We start from the raw sequence: 24,351 nt of genomic DNA, 5'->3' as shown, positions 1-24,351 counted from the left end.
GATTAGATTAAGCTGCCCTCACTTGCATTCTACAGGGAGGTCGTGGGAACCGGGGGCTTCATTGGTTAACAAGTAAAGTGTGCGGGGAGGGGCCTCGGAGGCAATGCAGTTCTGGCCTAGTGGGTGGGCTCCCCCCACCTGCCATGAGGTCAACTGCCTGCTGCACCTCCGCACCCCACCCTGAAGGGCTGAGCTGGGGCCCATGGCCTAAAACTGAGGACTTAGTCAATCAAAGGAAGACGAGCAACTGCCCGGTTGCCCCTCACCGACCTCATGGAAAGGCTCAGCCCAGGACCTGTCCCTCGGAGCAGTACACCCAATACATACACCCAGTAGACGGGGCCAAGTGTGGGCAGGGTCTGGGGAATGTGGGATTTGGGCAGAAGAGCACATGCAGGAAGGGGAAGAGACGGGCCCAGGGAGGAAGACCAGTCACGTCCGTGAGTGAGGCGGGGGTCAAGGGAAAGAATCCCGCTTCCTGGTACTTACAAGCCCTCAGGCAGCTAGAAGGGGAAGAGAACCAGTCGGGGCGCCTCTCAGACCACAGCCCAGAGCTGGGACCACGCACGTAGGTGTGTAGGGAAGAGGGACCGAGGAGGACCGTCTGGGGCGGGGGGACGGGGCAGCGATGGGCTGGGCCATGTAGCAGAAATGAAACACCCTCTGAGGCGAGCCCAGGCGGGACTCAGGCAGAGGCCCCGTGTGTGTCCCGACAACAGATGAGCTCCTAGAAGCTGATGTTCTTCAGGTCCGTGGAGCAGCGGTACCTGCCATCCGGACACCTGGAGCACAGCAGGTTGGGCAGGCAGGGGCAGGTGTGGTGCTGGCGTTTCCTGAAGAAGGGGACCTGGGGAAAGAGGAAAAGAAGGAGGACAACTTCACCATGAGGGAGGCGGGCCTTCTGGCAGGAGCTTCTGGCCGGCCCAGCCCTGGCCGGTGTCTCCCCTCCAACCAGCACAACAGTAACAGTTATCACAGAGGGGGGAAATTGAGGCATGATGGCTGAGCGACTTGCCAAGCTCACGCAGCTGGTTTGTGGAGGAGCCGGAATATAGACAGACCCAGGCAATCTGTCCCCCCCCCCCCCCAAGGTAACCAGCCTAACCTAACTCAACGCTAGGGGGTGCTGACGATGCAGCAGTGGACCAGACAGACCCTGTCTCTGCCCTGTGACTCACCCGGAGACTAAAACTATTGATATTTCCTCCAAGGAGGGTGAACAGGAACAGTTATGATCATAGGTAGGGTCAGACTGCCCGGGTTCATTTCCCAGGTCTGCCCCTTCCCAGCTGTGTGACAACAGGCAGGTTCTTTAGTTTGTGGGTCTCAACCTGATTATCTGCAAAATGGGTCAAAAATAGCACCTCCCAGGTGCCTGGGTGGCTCAGTAGGTTGGGCCACTGCCTTCGGCTCGGGTCATGATCTCAGGGTCCTGGGATCGAGTCCTGCGTCGGGCTCTCTGCTCGGCGGGGAGCCTGCTTCCTCCTCTCTCTCTCTCTGCCTGCCTCTCTGCCTACTTGTGATCTCTCTCTGTCAAATAAATTTTTTAAAAATCTTTAAATTAAAAAAAAATAGCACCTCCCATGTATGGCAGAAAGAGGTTTAAGCTATATAACTGCAAAAGCTCTTAGTCTGAAAAGTGGCCCATAGTAAGCACTCAGCTTTAGCTTTTACTGCCCCCGGTGTCCCCTTGCGGGAATGCAGATCTGCAGCCAAACTATCACACACCCCAAGGCAGCGAGGACTGTCCCACTGTCCCATCTTGACTCGGGCCCGCCTCCCCAGGCCCCTACCTGTCCCGGATCTGGAGCATGACCACAGGAGGACGCCCAGAAGAACCCAGGGCTCCTAGGTGCAGACATGCTCCCCTGAGCAGCAGGGGGTACTCCAGAACCGCAGGGAACCCAGGGCAGGGGCTGGCCCACGGGGTCCCCGTGCACACCTGGGGTTGCTCCTGTCCTGGCTGTTCAGAAGCAAAGGCCTAGTGGCCCTTCTATGCCGCTGGGGCTGGGAGCAGCCTACCAGGGGAGGGGAACTAGGCACGTAGGGCCCAAAAGGGTACAAGTGCCTCCTTAAAGCATATGCCCTGGGCCTGGGGCTTGCGGCGCCCTAACCAGACTCATCCCTTGGGCGGGAGGCCATTTTGTGAGTCTTATTTCAGGTTCTTGAGGGATGGTTCCTAGGGGCAGAAGACATTCAGGTCCCCTTGAGAATCTGAGTTCATCAGATCTGAAAGAGACTTCTGGGGTAACCAGTCTCTTCCCCTCATATTCATGAGGTGATTAAGGCCCAGAGAAGTCATGCTAATTGCCCAAGAGCACCCAGCTGAGGAGCAGCTGGGGTTCCGACCCGCAGATAACAGGCTGTGTGGTCAGTAGCCCCCGCTCCACCCCAGGCTGCCCCCAAGAAGCAAGAAGCCGGGCCCAACCCGGGTGAGCTGCTTCTGAGGTCAGAGTCAGAAAATCAGGGTCTAGTCCCAGCTGTCTGGCTCAGGGCCCTGAGCACGTCTGTGCTGTACCTTATGGCTGCTGGGGTGACACTCTTCTCCTTCCCGCCCCAGCGGGGTGCACATCCGAATCCCACGCAGCCACAGGCTGATTGCACAGCAGGAGCGCGCCCCACACTGGACATCCCTCTCACAGGCCTGCAGGGAGACAAAGCAGCCATTCGGAGCCCGTTAGTGCCACCCAAGAGAAACCAGAAGGGAAAGGTACATCCGAATCCCTCACGGCTGCCTGGCACCCCAGACAGCACATCCGTGCTTCTGCTTCACTCACAACAGGATGCCGGGGCTCAGCGAGGCGTCCAACTGCGTCCGAGGACCCCTCCAAGCTCCTCGGAGCCCATCCAGTAGGGAGGCAACGCTCCTCCTCGGACCAAGCCAGAGTCAGGAGCATGGCTCTTCAGCTCTAGTAAACGCTCCAAGGATGCTGGGGAAATGGAACTGATCTGAATTCCTAGAGGGGGGTTGGGGACATTGATGGTCCAAGTCCCGAGGGGATCAGTCCTTGGACTAACGATCCAACCTTGACCCTACACCCAGGGTTGGTGTCTTCCTTCCCCTGGCCCCCACCTCGGCCCTCCCCTTGGCCTTCACCAGAAGTCCAGCCTCACTGAGATGCCAGCACCCCAGAGAACAGGGGTCTCCCCAGTGCTTCTCTGCTGGCATCCTCAATCCCCAGAGACCGGTGGACCCCTCTGGGCTGCGCTCCAGAACAGGAGCTGGGCGGCTTTGCCTGGTTTCTGGAAGCTGTGAACTTGCTCAGACCCAGGGAGGGAAAGTGGGGGTGTGGGGTCTGCTCCCGCCTCCCAGAAGAGGTGCAATGACAGTCACCTGGCCGTGCATGTCTCCAGTCCAGTGAGGGCACATCTCACACACCCAGCAGCCCCTCAAAGCCCGGGTCAGGGTCGAGCAGACCCTCCCTTACTGTTCTGCCACAAAGCTGGAACATCATGGTTTCAATCGGGCAGGAGGGAATATCCCATCCTGAATCCAGGAAGGTCACAGTCCAGGGAGCAAGGGCGTGTGGCCATGTCCACCCAGCCTCTTCCTGGGAGTCAGCCTCAGGGCGGCAGCAGGGCATGGAGAGGGGAGGGAGAGCCTGACACCTCCTCCCCAGCACTGGGTCCCACCCTCTCCAGATGGTGGAGCAGGCCCAGTGGGGTCACCTGGGCGTCAAGGTCAACCCGCATCTCCCATCCCTCTTGGTGGTTTCTCTCCTTTGTTCTTGGCCTCCCCCGTCTCAGGCTACACAATAGGAGATTCAGAGACTGATTCATTAGGTATAATTTTGCCCTAACAATGTTATTCATGCTCTGGGTCTTAAAAGCATTGACTTGACTTTAATATGTGTTCGTCTTTGAAACTTAGTCTTTTTCCTTTAAAAAGGAGAAGACAGACCTTTCCTTTCTGTGACCATGAAAACTAATGAGATTTCAGGAATGGTTTGGCATTTTTCTACATTTCCATCCTTTATGTAAAAAGTTAAAGGACATTGGGGAAAAATTAATTTCCCTCTTTTTTTTTTTTTTTAAGCAGCTTTGATCTGGAAAACTGTTAGGTATTACTTTCCCTTTTAGTAAGAGTCATCCCACCACTGTAACGCATTTGAGGGTGGTCCCAGGGAAAGCCCCAGTCTGAGGGTTTCGAATTCTAAGACAGGCAGCGCCCCTGTGTGGGAAACCTCCACTGGGAGGCAAGATTTCTACTTGTTATCAGATGCTTACTTTTGGGTACACCCAGCCAAATGCTCTGATCAGAACCGAGCACAGTTAAAATACATAAACAATAAAGAAAGGAAAGAATTTCAAGACAATCTTCCTTAAGAGTAAAAAAAGCAGAAGTTAAACATCCCCAATTAAAGCTAATAAGGTCCCTGACTTTAATTAAGTCAACATGCTGTGTAAATGACACGGACATGTGGACCAGATTGTATATGAAATCCCAAATTTATACAAAAGATAAATTACGGGGTGCTAATCAGCTTTATGAAAGAAGTCCTTACTACACAATTAGGAATCTTATTCTTCCCCAAGGTCTAAACTTCAAAATGTCCGATGTTCTTCTAATGAATTTGGAAATAAGACTCGATTTACACATAGCCTCTCCAAAGTAGACCCCATCTAGGAGGGGAGTAAGGTATGACTAATCTGAAAATCATGTGGAATGCCCCTCTGAAACGCTGGCTGACCACTGACTCCCTAATTTTTGTTTTGTTTTGGTTTGGTTTGGTTTGGTTTGCCTCCTGCATGGTTGCTGGCTCCTATCCCATGCAAACCCTGACACCCGCCCAAACCCAAGGCATGGAGGGAGTTGGACGCCTTACCCCAGTGATCACGGCACAGTCCGACATAGTCAGCAGAAGGAACATGAATGAGACTCGCATGGCACCTCTCATGGTCACTTGGGGTGAAGGCACAACGCTGCCTGCTCCACGGCCTCTCGCTTGGTCCCCCTCAGCCTCCTGCACCAGCTGGGAAGGCCAGGCTGTCCAGCCCTTTCCCTCCTCCCAGATTTATGCAGTCCGATCCCGGCTGCCCGTGGGCGCCTCTCTCGGCTCTTCCCTTCCCCGTCACCAGTGCTATTTAGATGATCTCAGGGACGAACATGAGACCTGAATCTCTGATGACATCAGATCATCATCAAAACCAATAAAAATGAACACATCGGGGGCGTTGACAGTGGCTCGAGCTCTCCGAGGAGCCCAGAGATGCAGTCAGTGACATACGTTTCACTCTATAGTCTTTGGCGCCTCTGGGGCATCCTTCTATTCTGATTGGGGCGGGGGGTGGGGGGGCAGGCAGCTCTGGCAATGAATTAAGGGATTTACAACATCACCGTTTATCCTTTCTGCTCCAAACCATGCAGCATACACATAGGATCACCCGCCCCCTCACTGTCAAGCCAACAAGAATTACCTGGGCATTTACCATTGGTCCAGCCCAGAGTTGGTGGCCCAGAAGACATGCATGGGGAAGGCAGTGTCCCTGGTCCTCTAAAAGATTAAAAGTCTGATAGGGAGACATAAGACAGTGAGAAAATAAGGCTATGCTTGGGGGGAAAGTGTTGACAACTCTGAGAGGCCCACATGAGCAATAGCTCCGTAAGAGGCTCAAGAGGAACACTAAGTGTCACTTGGTACAGGAACGAGAGGGCAGAAGATGAGCCCAGGTCTCTTCAGAGAAGCATGTTTGGGTCCGGGTATAAGATAAAGAGAGCCAGGAGCCTCCCCGCTGCCTTCCTGGGTTTGGGGTGAGCATGAGAGGGGGTGAACAAACACAGTGGACCCAGTGCCAGTTTGGTAGGAACTTGAATTTGGGCATGGGTCCTCTCATTGGGCTAGGAAGGCCCCGGTCCCAGACCTCCCACACCAGCCAACCCAGAGATAGCTCTCAGAATCCTGTACCAGACATCTGCTTTCCTTCACAAGAATAAAAGCTATTATTTCCAAGGTATGCTTTGAACTTATACAAGTTCAACCAGGTTTTTTACTGCAGAACTTTTCAGAGTCTTTCCTAGGCCACCAAGCAGGAAAGGCAATTTGTAGCTCTCCCAAACCAAGCCATCCATCAGAATCTTTTTCCTTAGAGTGTCTCAGGGAAATAGGGTTCCTACACAGAAACACCGGCAGGTGTTTACGAGTGCAGAGAGAGGTGAACTGGCACAGTAGCTAAGAGCCAGACTCCAGAGGTGAGACATCTTATTTTATGACCCCAAGAATACTGTCAAACTCTCTAAACCTCAGTCTCCTCATCTATAACATGGGGAAGAGAGTACCTCTTACATTATGGGGGTTGTGAGGATTCATCCATTTATGTTTTCATTCACCACATATTTATTTATTTATTTATGACCACTCCATTGGCGGCACCGTTCTCAGTGCTGGAAATCAAGCAGTGAACAAAACAAGGTTCCTGCACTCAGGTAGCTTTGGTTCTAGGGAGGAGATAGGTAATAGACAACCAAATAGATTTATAATAAAATAGCCACGTGTGCTGAGTTCTATCAGGAACAGAAGAAATAGAGCCCAGCAACACGTGATACTTTGGTTGGGGTGAGGCTCTCTGTAAAGAGACACTAGAGAAGGCCTGATAAAGTGAAGGAATGATGTGGGCAGTGCCAGGGGGGGAAGAACCAGTGCAAAGGCCCTGGGGCAGGGCCTTCTTGGCCAGTTCCAGAAGCAGCAAGGAGGCTGGTGAGCAGGGGAAGGGAGGGGATACAGTTGGAGCAGGAGCCAGGAACCATGCCCCACCAGCATTGCAAGACACTGTATTGGACCTGGCTGCAAATGTACCAGAGTTCTTGGATGGTTTGGGGCAGGGGAAAGGCCGGGGGAGATGTCGTTTATACTTTGAGAGGATCTCTCTGGCTGCATACAGAGAATTAAATGAGATGATGTGTGTGACGTGCTTTTCACCAGGCCTGGTACAGGGCAGAGATTTGCTAATAATTAGCAATTTGTATCACTCACACACACACACACACACACACACACACAAAGATGGACCTATCTGCCTTAATATAAAATTCTCCTATGAGGTGGGCATGGAAATAATGACCCTGTATGACCTACTTTTCACTGCGCACTGAGTCAGGCACACAACCAGAGAAACAAGAGACCATCCAGCCTGTCAAACACTTACCTGCTGGAAGAAAGCAAGGCCATGCTGGGTGCTAGAGGAACTCCCGAAGCAGTCCTGGGCTCTGGGTGTCCCCACAGATGCCTCCTCACAAAGGCCGCCTCCCCTGAGACAGTGGTAAATGATGGCTGATCACCCCCCCTACCCACCCCCCCGTCCTCCCTCTGCCTCCCATTCTCACCCCCTCCTTTCAACACAAAACTAATTATCCCACGCAGCTGATGAAGAATGGTAGCGAGAAATACTGTTGCAAACAAAGCAATAACATTGATTGAAAGTGTTGCATTCATCTGGAATGCTGGCATTTGAGGAAAAGCCAGCTTCATCAGAGGAAGGTAAGGGATAGCTGGTGACTTTGGTGGGAATCCCGAAAGAGGTTTTTTGGGAGCTTTGGGGGTTCTGTACCCGATAACTCGACTAAGCAAATATTTGCTGGGTGCCTTCTACATGTCAGGCCTGAGAGTTCATGGTTACGGGTCTGATTTCCCTCTGGAACTTGGAGCTCTCCTGTTCCTGTGAATACGTAGATTTCAACAATATTTTTAGTACACTTTAACCAAATCAGGGTTACTTTGGGCTGACAGATATAGCACAGAAGAGAAAGCAGGAGTGGGGAGGCCCCGAACTAGACCTAGGTAGGAGCCCCAGGAGACAAAGGAGAAGTGAATGGTGAGAAGAAAAACACAATGACAAGTACTAACAGTGAATTTTGTCCCCTACGGACATGAAAGCCAGGGAGATGTGCAGGGCCAGAGGGGATGAGGCATGTGGACAGAGATGGCCTACTGCTGACTGATCGTACAAGAGGGCTCTGTGCCACACACCTTGTGACTGAGACCTGGCCCTACTTCTCCCTCTAGCTAGTTTTGGTGTCACCATTCTCCAGACCGTACAGCTCTCTCTCTCTCTCTCTCTGTGTATGTGTGTGTGTGTGTTCATGCACACACATGTGGCAAACAAGAGCCATTCTCTGGGCCCAGGTCAGCACTGGCCTGGCATCCTCTCCAAGAGGTACCTTCATCCACAGAATAAATTTGACTGTAAGGGCATTGGCGCTCCCTTCCAGCTCTACCATGAGGTCCTTGTTCTACAAGCTACAAAACAGTGCACATCAGGGGGTCTCCCTGCCCCTGTCTGAGTGTGACAGAATGGGGTCACTACCATTGGTTCCTTGCCAATGATTAAACATGAATTACTCTGGCTCATTTAGGAACAATATGAAGGGGGTGCCTGGGTGACTCATTTGGTTGGGCATTTGACTCGATTTGGGCTCAGGTCATGATCTTGGGGTCATGGTATCAAGCCCTTCGTAGGGATCCACACTCAGCTTGGATTCTGCTTGAGGTTCTCTCTCTCTCTCTCCCTCTGCCCCTCCTCCTGCTCATGCTCTCTAAGTAAATAAATAAAATCTTTAAAAAAAAAAAAAAAAAAACCAATGAAGAAAGAAATCGACAAACAATGGAAAACAAAGCGCAGGGACCAGGGATTCTGAACCTGGGGTCACAGCCTCCCAAAAAGTTCTTGAACAGAATTCGGAGGACCCATGAGCGTGGCTAGAGAAAAGAATTGTGTCTTCATCCTCACTAAGGTCTAACAAGGTTTGAACATTTTTTTCGGTTCTAGCTATAGCCACAAACACAACAGTATCAGTGAAACCTAGCTCATGATCACCAAGAGAAGTTGCAGGTGTTTTCATATCCTATGAAAACAGGTCAAAAGATTTCTTTTGTTGCAAACAGCTCAAAAGATTTCTGCTCATTCGATATTGAAGTTATGGGAGTTACTGGGACACTGCTAGACTGTGCTACTAGAGGGGTGAATAAAGACGCACATCTAGGGATGCCTGGGTGGCTCAGTCGGTTAAGCATCTGCCTTCAGCTCAGGTCATGATCCCAGGGTCCTGGGATCGAATCCTGCATTGGGCTCCTTGCTTAGCAAGGATCCTGCTTCTCCCTCTGCCTGCCACTCTCCTTGCTTGTGCTCCCTCTCTATCTCTCAGACAAATGAATAAATAAAGTCTTTAAACAAAACAAAAAGCATACCTATTACCATATCACAAATGTGTTTTTAATATGTTTGATAACTATATTATAACTTAATCGATTTCCTTTGCAATCTTGCGTACTTTATTTTATACATTTCAAAACATTATTCTGGGAGAAGAGTTAAGATGATGGAGGAGGAGGGGGCCCAGGCTTGCCTCCTCCCTCGAACACAGGTAAATACATAACAAATCATTGTGAACACCCAGGAAATCCATCTGAGGACTTAAGGAACCAGCCGCACATCTAGAGTTAGAAAAATGGCCACACCATGGCAAGTAGGAGCTGTGGAGAGGTGATTTGGGGGAGAAAAGAATCGTGGGTGTTGCAGAGGGTGGGGAGCTCTGATAACGGAGAGAGGAGTGAGACAGAGAGAAAGGGGGGGCAAAGACAGAGTGAAAGAGCACTGCAGAACTTCAGCTCTAGGGGAAACAGGATCTAGAATCTTTCAACAAGCAGATCAGAACACACCTTGTCAAAACTTGTCACACGGTAGACAAGGTCCAGACACTCCCCATTGATGGGCAAGGAGAAACTTGGCAGAGGACTGACCTAAGGGAAAGAAGAGCCAAAACACAGCAGCAGAGTGTACACTCTGAAACATTTCCCAAAGCACCAAGCCCAAGACAGCATGGAACTTCTGAATATAGTCATTACTCTCAGGAGCAGGAATATAACAGGCTTTCCACACACACACACACACACACACACACACACACACACAGAAACAGTAACCTGGACAAAATGACAAAATGTTGGAATTCACCCAAAGAGAAAGAACAGGAAGAAGTCACAGGTCAGGGATTTAATCAAAACAGATATAAGTAAGATGCTTAAACCAGATTTAAAACAACAATCATTAAGATACTAGCTGGGCTCAAGAAAAGCATAGAAGACATTATAGAATTCCTTACTGCAGAGATAGAAGAACTAAAAACCAGTCCTGCCAAAACAAAAATGTTATAACTGAATGCAAAACTGACAGAATGTGATGACAAGGAGGATGGATGAGGCAGAGGAATGAATCAATGACACAGAAGATAAAATTATTGAAAATAATGAACTTAAAAAGAAGAGGAGGGACGCCTGGGTGGCTCAAGTCGGTTAAGCGGCTGACTTTGGCTCGGGTCATGATCCCAGCATCCTGGGATTGAGTCCCACATCAGGCTGCTTGCTCGGCAGGGAGCCTGCCTCTCCCCTCTGCCTCTGCTTGTTCTCTCTCTCTCTCTCTCTCTCTCTGACAAATAAATAAATGAAATTTTAAAAAAATAAATAAAATCTTTAAAAAAAAAAAAGAAAGGCATTGGATCATGACGTAGACTTAGTGAACTCAGCAACTCCTTTAGGCATAATAACAGATAATATCATAGGAGTCGCAGAAGAAGAGACAGAAAAGGGAGCAGAAGGTTTATTTCAGCATATTATAGCTGAAAACTTCCCTAATATGGGAGAAAGAAACAGACATCAAAATCCAGGAGGCACAAAGAACTCTCAACAAACCAACACCAAGACTTATCATAGTCAAATTCACAAAATGCACAAAGAAAGACTCCTGAAAGCAGCAAGGGGGAAAAAGTCCTTAACTTACAAGGTAAGACAAATCAGTTTTGCAGCAGATCTGTCCACAGAAACTTGGCAGATCAGAAGAAAATGGCATGGTCTATTCAATATGCTGAATGGGGAACATATGCAGCCAAGAATACCTTCTCCAGCAATTCTGTCATTCAGAATAGAAGGAGAGATAAAGAGTTTCCCAGATAAACAAAAACTAAGAGTTGGTGACTACTAAACCAACCCTGCAAGAAATGTTAAAGGGCACTCTTTGAGTAGGAAAGGAAGATCAAAAGCAACTGAAACCAGACAGGAATGGCATTAAATTCATATCTAACAATAACCTTTCTGAATGTAAATGCTCCAATCAAAAGACATAGAGTATCAGAATGGATAAAGAAAACAAACCCATCCATATGCTGCCTACAAGAGACTCAGTTTAGACCGAAAGTGAGGGGATGGAGAACCAGCTGTCACACTAATGGGCAGCAAAAAATAGCTGGAGTAGCCATACTTACATCAGACTAACTAGATTCTAAACCAAAGCCTGTAACAAGAAATGACGAAGGGCATTCTGTCATAATTAAGGCCTGTATCCATCAAGAAGATCTAACAATTATAAATATTGATGCCCTCAACTTGGGAGCACCCATAATTTAAATCAATTAATAACAAACAAAGAAACTCACTGATAATTATACAAGAATAGTAGGGGACTTTAACACCCCATTACAGCCACGGACTGATCTAAGCAGAAAATCATCAAGGAAACAATGGTTTTGAATGACCCATTGGACCAAACGGACTAAACACATATACTCAGAACATTTCATCCTGAAGCAGCAGAATACACATTCTTCTCCAGGGCACATGGAACATTCTCTGGAATAGATTATTTACTGGGTCACAAATCAGCCCTCCACAAGTACAAAAAATTGAGATCGTACCATGAATATTTTCAGACTACAATGTTCTGAAACTTGAAGTCAACCACAACAAAAAATTTGGAAAGACCACAAATACTTGGAAGTTAGAGAACATCCTGCTAAAGAATAAATGGGTTAACCAGAAATTTAAAGAACAAACAAAAAAAGTACATGGAAAAACCCAAAACCTTTGGGATGCAGCAAACGTAGTCCTAAGAAGGAAGTACACAGCAATACAGGTCTACCTCAAGAATCATGGAAAGTCTCAAATATAGAACCTAACTTTACACCTAAAGAAGCGAGAAAAGGAACACCAAATAAAGCATAAAACCAGCAGAAAGGAAATAATAGATTAAGCAGAAATAAATGATATAGAAACAAACCAAAAAAAGCCTCAGTAGAAGAGATCAACAAAACTGAGAGTTGGTTTTTTGAAAGAATTAATAAAACTGATAAACACCTAACCAGACTTATCAAAAAAAAAGAAAAAAAGAGAGAAAGGACCCAAATAAATAAAATCATGATGAAAGGAGAGAGATCATAACCAAGACCACAGAAATATGAACAAAGAGAATATTATGAAAAATTATATGTCAACAAATGAGCCAATCTAGAAGAAATGGACAAATTCCTAGAAACATACAAACTACCAAAACCAAAAACAGGAAACAATAGAAAATTTGAACCAGCAAGTAAATTGAATCAGTAATTTTAAAAATCTCCACACAAACAAAAGTCCAGAGCCAGATGACTTCCCAGGGGAATTTTACCAGATGTTAAAGAAGAATTAATACTTATTCTTTTCACACTGTTCCAAAACATAGAAATAGAAGGAAAACTTCCAGACTCATTGTTCAAGGCCAGCATTACCTTGATTCCAAAACCAGACAGAGATCCCACTAAAAAGGAGAATTACAGGCCAATATCCCTGATGAACACGGATTTAAAATTCTCAGCAAGATACCAGCAAATCGAAGCCAACAGCACATTCAAAGAATTATTCACCATGATCGAGTAGAATTTGTTCCTCAGCTTCAGGGGTGGTTCAATATTTGCAAATCAATCAACATGATACACCACATTAATAAAAGAAAGGATAAGAACCATACGATCCTCTCAATAGATGCATTAAAAGTATTTGACAAAAAAACAGCATCCATTCTTGATAAAAACTGTCAACAAAGTAGGTATGGATGAAACATACCTCAAAATCATAAATGCCATATATGAAAGACCCACAGCTAATATCATCCTCAATGGGGAAAAGCTGAGAGCTTTTCCTCTACAGGACTAGGTTCTTCTACAGGTTCCTTTTGTCAGGAACAAAACAGAGATGTCCACTCTCACCATTACCATTTAACGTAGTACCGGAAGCCTGAACCTCAGCAATCAGACAACAAAAAGAAATAAAAGGCCTCCACATCAGCAAGGAAGAAGTCAAACTTTCACTATTTGCAGATGAAACACTCCACCAAAAAAATTACTAGAAGTAATACATGAAGTCATCAAACCCGCAAGATATAAAGTCAACATAGAGAAAATGGTTACATTTCCATACACCAATAATGAAGCAGCAGAAAAAGAAATCAAGGAATAAATCCCATTTACAAGTGCACCAAGAACAAACGTAACCAAAGAGGTAACAGGTCCGTACTCTGAAAACCATAGAACACTTTTTAAAGAAATCCAAGGGGACACAAAGAAATGGGAAGATATTCCATGTTCATGGATTGGGAGAACAAACATTGTTAAGATGTTCACACTACCCAAAGCAATCTACACATTTAATGCAATCCCTATCAAAATACCACCAGCATTTTTCACAGAGCTAGAACAAGCAGTCCTAAAATTTGTATGGAACCACAAAAGCAATCCTTAAATAACCAAAGCAATCCTGAAAAAGAAAAACAAAGCTGGAGGTATCACAATTCTGGACTTCAAGCTCTATTACAAAGCTGCAGTAATCCAGACAGTATGGTACTGGCACAAAAGCAGACACATAGATCAATGTAATAGAATAGAAAACCCAGAAAAACCCACAGCCATATGGTTGACTTATCTTCAATAAAGTGTGGAAGAATAGCCAGTGGGGGGTGGGAAACAGTCTCTTCTACAAACCGTGTTGAGAAAACTGGACAGCCACATGCAGAATGAAACTGGACCCCTTTCTTACATCACACACACAAATAAATTCAAAATAGATGAGAGATAATAAATGTGAGACAGGAAACCATCAAAATCCTAGAGGAGAACACAGGCAGCAACCTCTTGCAAATTCTTACTAGATGTGTCTGTCATCAGAGTCAAGGGAAACAAAAGCCAAAATGAACTATTGAGACTTCCGCAAGATTAAAAAAAAAACAAACAAACTTCTGTACAGTGAAAGAACCAATCAACAGAACTAAAGGGCAGCCTATGAAATGGGAGAAGATATTTGCAAATGACATATCTGGTCAAGGGTTAGTATCCAAAAATCTAGAAAGAATCTATGAAAAAAATGAATGGAATCTTGCTGTTTGTGACGACGTGTGTGAGCTAGAGAATATTATGCTGAACAAAGTAAGTCCGAGATAAAAATACCTCAGGATTTCACTCATGTGTGGAAATTAAGTAACAACACATATGAACATAGGGGAAGGGAAAAAAGCAAACTGAGGGTTGACGGAGGGAGGTGGGTGGGGATGGGCTAAGTGGGTGATGGGCATTAAGGAAGCACTTGTTATGATGAGACCTGGGTGTTCCGTGTGAGGATGAGTCTCTAAATTCTACCCCTGAAACCAACTCTACACTATGCGTTAACTAACTAGAATTCAAATAAAAATTTGAGAAAAAAATATAAAACTTCATTCTGATGAGGATTTATGGACTTCAAAGGGGTCCATGGTAGAAAAATAGTTAAGAACCTCTGAGGCAGAGTGAGGAGACAGAGAAAAGAGAGAAGATGGGGCGCCTGCGTGGTTCAGTCGTTGAGCATCTGCCTTCGGCTCAGGTCATGATCCCAGGGTCCTGGGATCAAGCCCTGTATCCGGCTCCCTCCTCAGCGGGAAGCCTGTTTCTCCTTCTCCCACACCCCCTGCTTGTGTTCCTTCTCTCGCTGTGTCTTTCTCTGTCAAATAAATTAATAAATAAGGAAGGAAGGAAGGAGAGGGGAGGGGAAGGGAAGGGAGGACCGGAGAGGAGACCTGGTTGAGCAAGGTGGAAGGTCATAGCCCAAAGAGAGAACCTTAAACTGGACGCCTTTGAGAAAAAAGCTGTTGAGGAGGAGGAGAGGCACGGGGTGGGAGTGTGCGGGAGAAACAGCAGCGAGTGTAAACTGGCCTGACAGTGCGGTCTCCGGGGCAGGGCAGAGCAGCAGGACCAAGACAGTGGGGCCGCCTCCAAGCTGAGGGCTCACCCGAAGAGCTGAGCTGGCTCCTAATTGGGATCCTAGTGGATCCCAGCCCTGGTTCCCGTCTCCCCAACCCATATACGACATATCCCCACCGACCTCAGCTTCAGAACACTTTGGATTTAGACAAACAAAAAACCAAACCAAACCAAACAAACAAACAAACAAACAAAAAAAAAACAAAGGAAAACCAAGACCACGTTCCCATCAGTCTTTCAAACTTCAGTCTACTTTCAAGTTCCTTTGATCCCAACTGTCCAGCTGTGTTTCCAAAGAGGACAAGACTTCTCTGTTCTACAAGTTGAAGGCGTCGTTAAAAAGAAGACACCATGGAGGCGCCTGGGTGGCTCGGTTGGTTAATCGGCTGCCTTCGGCTCAGGTCATGATCCTGGGGTCCTAGGAGTGAGCCCTGCATCGGGCTCCCTGCTCAGTGGGAAGCCTGCTTCTCCCTCTCCCCCTCCTCCCCACTCATGCTATCTCTTTCTCTCTCTGTCAAATAAATAAATAAAATCTTTTTAAAAATTCTTCTCTTACTTTTCTTGACATCATTTTCAATGCCATCGCCACCCTCCACCTTCAGAGGTTCCCCTGCCCTTTCCAACCCTGAAACTGTTCCCTGGGGTCACACTCAATAGTCTTCTATCCCTCCACACCCATCCAAAATGCACATCACCGAAATGCTTAGGATCCCAGCCTGTGTCCCCACCCTGGGCCCCCCCACCTCCAGGCCCATACAGCCAATAGCCCCAAGGCTGTCACAGTGATACCCACTGGCCCCCCACACTCACCGACCTCTGTCCGCAGGTGTGCTGAGAAACGGGCGTCCAAGAACAATTCGCAGAGCCGCAGGGCAGAGCTACCTAACAAGGGAGCCTGCCTCCCGAAGCCAGATCTGTGGTGACCTCCAGGCCTCATGGAGCTTCTTTCTTCATGTTACTTTGTTCCTGAGTTCGACTGCAGAGTCCCGGTCTCCCCCTGCACCCCCCATGGGAGCGGGGGACAGGGATGTGGCTGACTTGTCCCTGAAGACCCGGAAAGTGTTCAAAGCCCTCAGGCAGCTACAAAGCACAGTCTCCTGCTGCTCCATTCTTCTTCCTGTGTGCCCTTCTCATAATGGCACCACAACACAGTCAGCAGTCCCACCCGGGAGTGTCCTGGTTTCCGGAAAGTCTCAGCTTTCATAAGTCATCCCCTCCTATCACAAGTGACTCCCTGGAACTCACACGCACCCCCCCCCTTCCATCTCCACCACCACCGTCCACCACCGTCCATGAACATCTTCTCTGCTGGCTCCCTCCAGGCTCGCCCCTTTCCAACCCAGCTTCCGCACAACCCAGACCTCGGCTCTGCACCTGTTGGAGATCAAAAGTTCCCCAAGGACTTCTCACTGACCAAGAGCAAGCCCAAACCATCAGCCTGTTGCCCAAGGCTGGAATGGCCCATCCTGCTCTCTTTTCAGCTTCACCAGCCCTCATCCCCCAGCCGCACACCCTCACCTGCCCAGCCACGCAGAACCCCTCACGGCTCCTCCCCGGGGCCGATCCGTGTCATCCCCCCACAGCTTCCACGTGTCACTCCTCTTCCCTCCAGCCCCAGTGCTAAAGCCCCAGGTCTCCGTCCTCGTCCAGCCATTTACTACTGTTGGTTCGAACTTGGAAAGCTGCTGCATCTCTCTGAACCTTGGTGTTCTCTTCTGGAAGAAAAGAATAATCCTCCTCCTGGGTGCTTTGTGAAAGGTACACAGCATAACTCCACAGAGTGTTTCAACATCACAGTGGGTTCAAAGGTGGCCCCTCGAAAGATATGTCTCCCTCCCATCCCAACCTGTGAATATTACCTTTGCAGACATGATGGAGGGAAGGGTCTTGGCCCGAGCTCAGTCTGGATGCGCAGTGGCAAATGGCCTTAAAAGGAAGAGACCAGGGGAGGGCTGTGGGAAGATGGAAACCAAGATGGTAGTGAGACCACCAGAATGCTAGGAGCTTCCAGGAGCTGAGAGAGGCAAGGAAAGATCTCCCTGGAGCCTTTGAGGGAGCACAGCCCTGCCAACACCTTGATGTCCGACTTCCAGCCTCCAGAACTGTGAGAATATATTCCTGTTGTTTCAAGCCACTGAATTTGGGGCAACTTACAGGCAGCCACGGGAGCACAGACATACCGAGGCCATCTCTCCTCCTCCCCCTCCCCCTCCTCATCCTTTCCAGCAGGGGCTGCACCGAGGATGCTACTGGCCTGGGGACCAAGGAGGCCAGGCCTCTGGCCAGCCAGCAGCACATCCAAACCCCTTTAAAAATAAGCACTACCAGGGCACCTGGGTGTCACAGTCTGTTAAGCATCTGACTCTTGGTTTCAGCTCAGGTCATGATCTCAGGTTGTGGGATCGAGCCCCGTGTTGGGCTCTGTGCTCAGTGAAATCTCTGCTTGGGATTCTCTCTCTCCCTCTCCCCCCTGCCCCTCCCCTCACTCGTGCATGCGTGCTCTCTTTCTCTCTCTAAAAAATAAATAAAATCTTTAAAAACAATCCCCACAGAGAATACCTCTGTGAAGAGTGAGGGTGGACTAGGGACATTGTACTGCCCACACTCTAGGAAGGGAATAGTCTCCCCAGCGGGTACAGGGCTAGTCAGCCCAGGGGACCAGCTTCACTGCTCAAGGGCATTGCAGGGGAATGAGCTTTGCTTTTTTATCTTTGCTTCCTGGAAACTCCCTGGAAATTTACAACTTATGTTCTTTTGTTTCTTTCTCTTTTTTTAAGTTCCTTTATTTTGTTGTTGTTGTTGTTAGTATTCTCTACATCCAACGTGGGGTTCAAACTCATGCCCCCAAGACCAAGAGTGGCATGCCCTTCTGGCTGAGCCAACCAGGCACTCCTGTTTGTTTGTTTCTGATCCTCTTCTAAGAAATGCTTGGACAGTCTTGTCCCTGTGGACATTGTAGACGCTGTGACATCTGGTCATTTTGACTGAGCTTCTCCATCCTGCTTCCTAAGGGTCTCGTTAGGGAACTTAAAGTCCCAGGCATTGCAAGGACATTTGTGTCACTGCCCAGGGAGATGAGCCTGAGCTGGCCGAGGGGAGTCTACAGGCAGCTGGCCATCCGTGGGCCCGGGCTTTCTTGCCCCAGGCGCCCACTGCCAGGAGACCACTGTCCATCTTCACTCTCCAGTGTTAGTCCCTCCCTATCCACCCACTCCTCAGATAAGTTGCTGAGCCCAGAAAGGTTATGGAATTGCCTGGAGTCACACAGCTTGACAGTGGGGGCGCCTACAGTCTACCCAACTGTAGTAGAGAAAACAGAGAACGAGGCATAGAAGGAAGAAAGCTGACTTTTAATCCTGGCTCAGCTGGCTTCCCGTGCCCCTCCCCTCCCATGTTCTGGGGAAGACCCACAGAGAGGCAAGTACGAACGTACTCTGAGCTGGGGTGTCTTTCACAGAAGTGGGACACGGATCCTCAGCCCTCATGCTTTAGCTCTAAAGCAGAATCATCTGTCCAGGTCTTGGGAGTGGGACTCTTGCCGAAGGTAATTTGTGGTGATCTGGCAGAGCTCTGGAAGGAGACAGGGCCAGGCAAGATCACATCATGGGCCGTGCTGGTACGTCCTCAGGGTCTGGCAGGTAACAGTCACAGGATGGGGCTCACTCAAGACCCACCAGGCTGGCTCAGCAGGCAATAAGGATAGAAGAGGGGCCCCAAGAGGATGTTAGTAGGAACATCTGGGTGGCTCAGTTGGTTAAGCATCTGCCTTCAGCTCAGGTCATGATCCCAGGGTCCTGGGATCAGGTCCTGCATTGGGCTTCCTGGTCAGTGGGGAGCCTGCTTCTCCCTTTGACTGTTGCTCCCCCTGCTTGCGTGCTCTCTCTGACAAATAAATAAATAAAACCTTTAAAAAAAGAAAAAAGAGGATGTTAATAAACTCCACTGCCTCCTCCCTACATCATTCTCCCCCCCCCCCCCCCCCCCCGCAACTCCAGGGCATATCCCATCCCTCCCCAAAGCCAGACTGTTGTTGCTCTCCAGTCCAGCCCCCTGCTCCTGGGTGGGGAACTCCACAGACAGAATTTGGGGCACAGGAGGGAAAGGGCAAACAGGGCCTTGAGCCCAGAGGCATACTCCACAGTCCAGACCCGGTAGAGCTTTTTGAATACTGCCCAGCCCTGGAGAAAAGCCTGGGCTTCCTTCCCTCTTGATCTGTGTTACCCACCTGGGCTGGGGGGGGTGGGGGTGGGGGAAGGGGAGGGTCAAGGTTGAGTTTGGGGGTCAGTTTGGAAAATCAACAGACCAGTTTCCTGCACTCCCCTCAACTTTCCCCTCCTTAGGTCCCACTCTGAGGGCCAGCCAGCTAATCTACCTTCTTCCCCAGATAGTCCCCAACTATCCTCTCTCCCATCACGTTGTCACCCATCAGCTTCCAGACCCTCCAGTCCCCAGTGGTAGAGTCCCAGAACCCTCACTGTCCCCCTGCCTCAGCACAGGCCCATTTGCAACAGAGAGCAGGTGGGCTGTCTTAGAGCAGGTCTTGAAATGGCCCCCTAGCACCTGAAGGAGAGCTGGAGGGGCTCAGCCTGGAGAAGCAGTCACGGTGACAATCTTTGGTTGTAATGACTCATTACTGAGCAGCCCTTGTGCGTCCTCTGGCTTCATTCTTACAACAGTCCCCCCAAGAGAGCATCACCCCAGCTTACTGAGGCTCCATAAGCAGCCAAGGCCAAACAGATGGTAAGGACACGGCTAGAATCTGACCTCAAATCTGATTTCGGCACCCCCTCCGAGCCACCACACTGCACTGCCACTTGCACTGCCACTGACGTATGAAAAAAACAGCTGGAAAGAAGGTGGGACAAGGTTGCTCTGGGGCTGCTTCAGAGACAAAAGCAGTGTTAAAGTGTGGAAGTTACAGGAAATCAGACTTTTGCCCAGGGCAAGGAAGACTATCCCTAGCCCAGAGCAGGAAAGACTACCCCAGCAGGGAAGGGAAGGGACAGCCAGGGAAGCAACGAGCTTGTTGCTAGAGGCTTCGAGGCTTGCCGTTCAGGCTGCAAGGCCACGGAGGAAATCCTTGTCTCAGGCGACTCTTAGGACCCTATGACACCGAGTAGACAAATGGACCGTGAACATACCATATATAAGAATTCAATTCTGACCCACGGTCTGCAGCAACCAGACCAGGAAGCCAGCCCATTATCTTAGGTGAGCAGCTGGGGAAAGCCAGCCTGCTCGAAGTCAGAGCTGTGGGAAGTCAGATTGCTGCCTCCAGCAATAACCCAGCAAGCCAGACAGTAGCTCCTCTAATCCACCAGGCACAGAGAGCCAGGACTTGGCTAATACCTGGAAGCTCCCCTCATTTTTTGTCCCTACAGAAAGCTAAGACCATCCAGAAGTAGTTCAGGACGCACCCCGAGCCCATCACAGGGGACACCCACTTCTAATCAGCCCCCCCAACAGTCTCCCCACACAGCAGCCCCCAGCCAGGCCCAGCAAAGCCTCCATTCTCCCCACTGGAGAGCTGGCCCACTCCTCAGCCTGCCTTTGGGTATCTGCCAAAACTGTTGGCGGCCAACTCTCCTGCTGCAGCAGACTGAAAATAGCTTTTGCTTCTCTCGTTTGGTGTTTATTTCCACAATCCTTTCAAGTGCTGAGTAAAATGAATGTGTGTGTGTGAGAGAGAGAGAAGGAGAGAGAGAATATGTCTGTGATTTTATGTCTGTGTCAGATCGTGTATGTCCACACAAATGGGTATAACCTCCTATGTTATGGTTTTTTTAAAGATTTTATTCATTTATTTATCTGAGAGAGAGAGAGTGCATTTGCACAGAAGTGGGGGGAGGGGCAGAGGAGGAGGGAGAGAGAACCTCGAACAGACTCTTCCCTGAGCTCAGAGCCCAACACAAGGCTCCATCCCATGATCCTGAGATCATGACCTGAGGCAAACCAAGAGTAGGGCACCCAACCGACCAAACCACCCAGGCATGCCCCGTCCTATGTTATTTCCACTTATAGAGTGGGCCTCCTAGGCCCCAGCTCATTCTCTTCCTGGGCCTTGGATAAGTCCTTTGTAGAGGGCACCACTGGGGCGCTGTGATGACACATCCCTTGGACCTATCACTGATTTCAGGGACAGAGGAGGTGGAAAGCCCCACAGGAGCTCAGATTTACCTGTGCTGACAAGATCTACTTACCGAAGGCCACTTCTTCTCGCCTGAGCACCCAGGGTCTTCTCTGGCTGGCAGGAGCTCAGCCTGCAAACACAGGGAGTTGATCCCCACCCCACCCAACTAGGGGCCCTGTCAGCCAGGGGGACCAGAAGCCCCTGGAAAGATGCTCCAACCTGGAAAACCCTGGAAGAACCTGGCCCTCTACTTCAAAAACACATTCCCTAGTGGCATTCCCTCTCTCCCACCTTCCTCTCCCCATTTCTCCCTCCTATTTCCTGAATCACTTCCCAAAGAAAACACCAGAAACCAAGCCTTTGCCTTGGCCTCTGCTTCCTGGGGAGCTCAAACCAAGGTTTTATTCATTATCTTAGGACTTCCCACTTCCATCCTCTACAAAGTAAGAAGTTTCTAGAAGATGTTGAGCCTCAGGGACTGTCCTGGGAGGAAGAGGACCTCCCTCGGACAGTGAGGTCCAGAAAGAGCCCCCCACTCTGTCTAACAGAGTAGCTCCCCCTCAGCTGTCTCATCTACTGGGGTTCCAAGTGAGTTTACGTTTTCAAAGGACTTGTGCTTTGACTAGTTAGAAGGCCACTGGTCTTGAACATTCCCTCCCGACCCCAGAGGCAGCTCCAGAAAAGAGAGTCCCACCCCTCAGCCTCTTCTACTGAGGGGACACCTCCTGGTCTGAGGAGGCACTACCAGGCGTCCTCTCCAAGGACACACACAAAGCCTGTTGCCTGTCTCATCAGGGGATCACCCGAAATGAAGCTCAGGGTAGACTTTCCCCTTGGCTGGACATTTCCAATAAACTTCTGGACATTACTATCTGGGATGGATTTCTTCTTCCCGTAAGAAGAACCCTCAGGCACCAGAAAACTCTCTGGCTCATTAGCTCCTTGGTTCCCCTGTAAATGTCAGAGTCACCCTGTCTGTGGGAGCGCAGAGATGTCTTTGAAGTGGCAGTGGGAACCAGCCCACTGTTGCCTTGCTCATGGCAGGGCTGGGAGGGCTCAGAGACTGTCGGACAGCATCAGCCTCCCTGCACACTAATTACTCCCAGCTCAATGGAAGGGTGTCTCGGAGTAGGAGAACAAAGGGCAATTGTAAAAGCCAGAGGTCCAGAACCCAGGAAGCTCGTGGTCAGCAGGACCCTCTTCCCTGAGCCACTGGGAGAGACTTCTTTGCCTCTGTGCTTGTCAGAGCAGGGTTCTCAGGAGAGGAGAACCCACGGGTGAGTATTCCCAGCTAGTTCCCATCTAGTCCAATCTACACAAGCTTCTTTCTGGGTGTAGCTGGACCTTGAGCCAAAGGACATTGTATGACATCATCTCATGCAACTGTCCCACTAGCCCCACTAGGTGGGTTTAGTGTTATGCCCATTTCACAGAGGAGCAAACTGAAGCCCAAGAATGCAAGATTAGGGAGTGGGCGTCAGGGATTCAAATCTGGTTGTGGGTGACTTTGGAGCTCTTGTTCTTCACGGCCTCTCTAGCCACTGTTGGAATGTGCCACTGAACTCAAAAGAAGGGCTTGGCTCTGGTGAGGGTCTCCAGACCAACTGGAGTTGGTCGCTGTTGGAGTGGAACTGACTCCACCGACATCCCAAGATAATGCAAGTGGGAAGATTCTGGAACTTTTAAACCTGGCGTAAAAAAAATGCAGCCTCTGTCATAATGGCCAAAATAATGTTCTAATTTTGACAATGGGATGTTAACTCATTACATGGTAAGGGGCACCTCCACAGAGAGCTGAGGCTATGGAACAGCCCCAGGGCCATCTGTAACTTGTTCTTCCAACTCCATTAGCAGCCCAGTAAGTGGGCAGGAGCCATGAGGCCAGCCCCTCCTTTTTTTTTTTTTTTTTTTTTAAGATTTTATTTATTTATTTGACAGAGAGAAATCACAAGTAGGCAGAGAGGCAGGCAGAGAGAGAGAGGAGGATCTCCTTTTTTTTATAGAGTGTTTTTCTTCCCCTGTAATCTCTACGCCCAACATGGGGCTTGTACTTGTGACCCTGAGTTCAAGAGTTGCATGCTCCACTGACTGAACTAGGCAGGCACCCCCATGAGGCCCATTTTAGAGATGAGGAAACTGAGGCCTAAGGGATAACATTATGTGCCCAAGGTTAGTAACTAGACCAAGCTTAAATCCCAAGACCAGTCGCAATGGCCTGGAGATCGTCAATGTAATTTGGATTCTTAGCCAACATTTAAAATTCAAGAGATTTTACTGCGAAATCCTGTTCCTGGTTTCTTTGGAAAGTCAGACAGTCTGGCTTCACTGGCCTACGCCTCACATGGCCACAGCTGGCTGGCGCCGAATGGTGGCTGTCTCTTCGGGCAGAACATATGAGCACTAGGGCTGACTGGCTACTGACTTACATCATACATTTGTGTTAGTCTCCCAACCCCTATAGGGCTCACGTTTCCCTCCCAGCTCTGTCCCCATCTCTCTGTGTGATCTGGAGTAAGTTGCTTCTCTTCCCTGGGCCTCAGCTGCCCCCTTCCATAAAATAGGGGGTGGTTTGGGGGGCCCCTTCCAAGGATACAGGGTAGTGGAAAGGTCATAAGCTTTAGAAATCAGCTTTTCCATTCAACTGGTGCTCTGCCATACGTCAGCTGGGAGGGGGGCCCTTGTGTCCACTTGATGGATATTTACTAGATATCATGTGATGAGCATTGTGCCAAAGACAAAGACGAGAGGTTCAGTCTCTGTGCTGGGGGTCAGCCACAGGACAAGTGGGACAGTTCCCAGGTCCTCCATAGGGAGCTGTCCACGTGGCCTCCGTGAGCACAGTCCCATGCTAATGGCTGAGGGGTTCAGGAGGCTCAGAGACTGGGAGATTTGAAAAGCATCCTGAGAAAGGGCAGAGCCCGATTTTTGGTGGTGGGGGGGGGTGCAGAGAAGAAGCCAGCTCTGGCTTTAGAGGAAACATTAAATGCAAAAAGGAGTGAGAGGGTCAGTAAGCAGGAGGAGATCGTAGAGGACCTGAGTGCCCAAGTTCCTACTATTAGCCAAATCCAAGGCCATGGGGAAACCTGGAGGGTTTAGATCAGGAGAAAAGCATAGTCGAGTGTGCTTTTCAGTGACCTGTCACTGAGGGATAGTTAGTGTGCGGCCTCAGGATGGACATTAGAGTCGTAATTATGCT

General features: G+C 49.2%; 1 protein-coding gene across 1 annotated transcript; it reads right to left on the bottom strand.

The window, feature by feature from the left end:
* Positions 1–434: 434 nt before the first annotated feature.
* Positions 435–4,898, bottom strand: PROK1 (prokineticin 1). Its single transcript, XM_059374258.1, has 3 exons — positions 4,827–4,898; positions 2,519–2,644; positions 435–847 (listed from the first exon to the last, which is right to left on the bottom strand). Exons 1-3 carry the CDS (start codon positions 4,896–4,898, stop codon positions 728–730), a joined length of 318 nt encoding a protein of 105 aa, XP_059230241.1. The 3' UTR covers positions 435–727.
* Between the last annotated feature and the right edge of the window lie 19,453 nt (positions 4,899–24,351).

This window comes from Mustela nigripes, chromosome 14 (assembly GCF_022355385.1).
Source record: "Mustela nigripes isolate SB6536 chromosome 14, MUSNIG.SB6536, whole genome shotgun sequence".
NCBI classification, from domain to species: Eukaryota; Metazoa; Chordata; class Mammalia; order Carnivora; family Mustelidae; genus Mustela; species Mustela nigripes.
The sequence above is the reverse complement of the archived record's forward strand: the minus strand, read 5'-3'. Positions and strand labels throughout refer to the sequence as shown.

Bases quoted from the DNA above. Each gene is read 5' to 3' on its own strand.
- PROK1 (XM_059374258.1), bottom strand. From the start codon at position 4,898: ATGAGAGGTGCCATGCGAGTCTCATTCATGTTCCTTCTGCTGACTATG. The intron at 2,645-4,826 runs GTAAGGCGTCCA...GTCTCCCTGCAG, and splicing joins ACTGTGCCGTGATCACTGGG to GCCTGTGAGAGGGATGTCCA. The intron at 848-2,518 runs GTACAGCACAGA...CTCTTTCCCCAG, and splicing joins GTCACCCCAGCAGCCATAAG to GTCCCCTTCTTCAGGAAACG.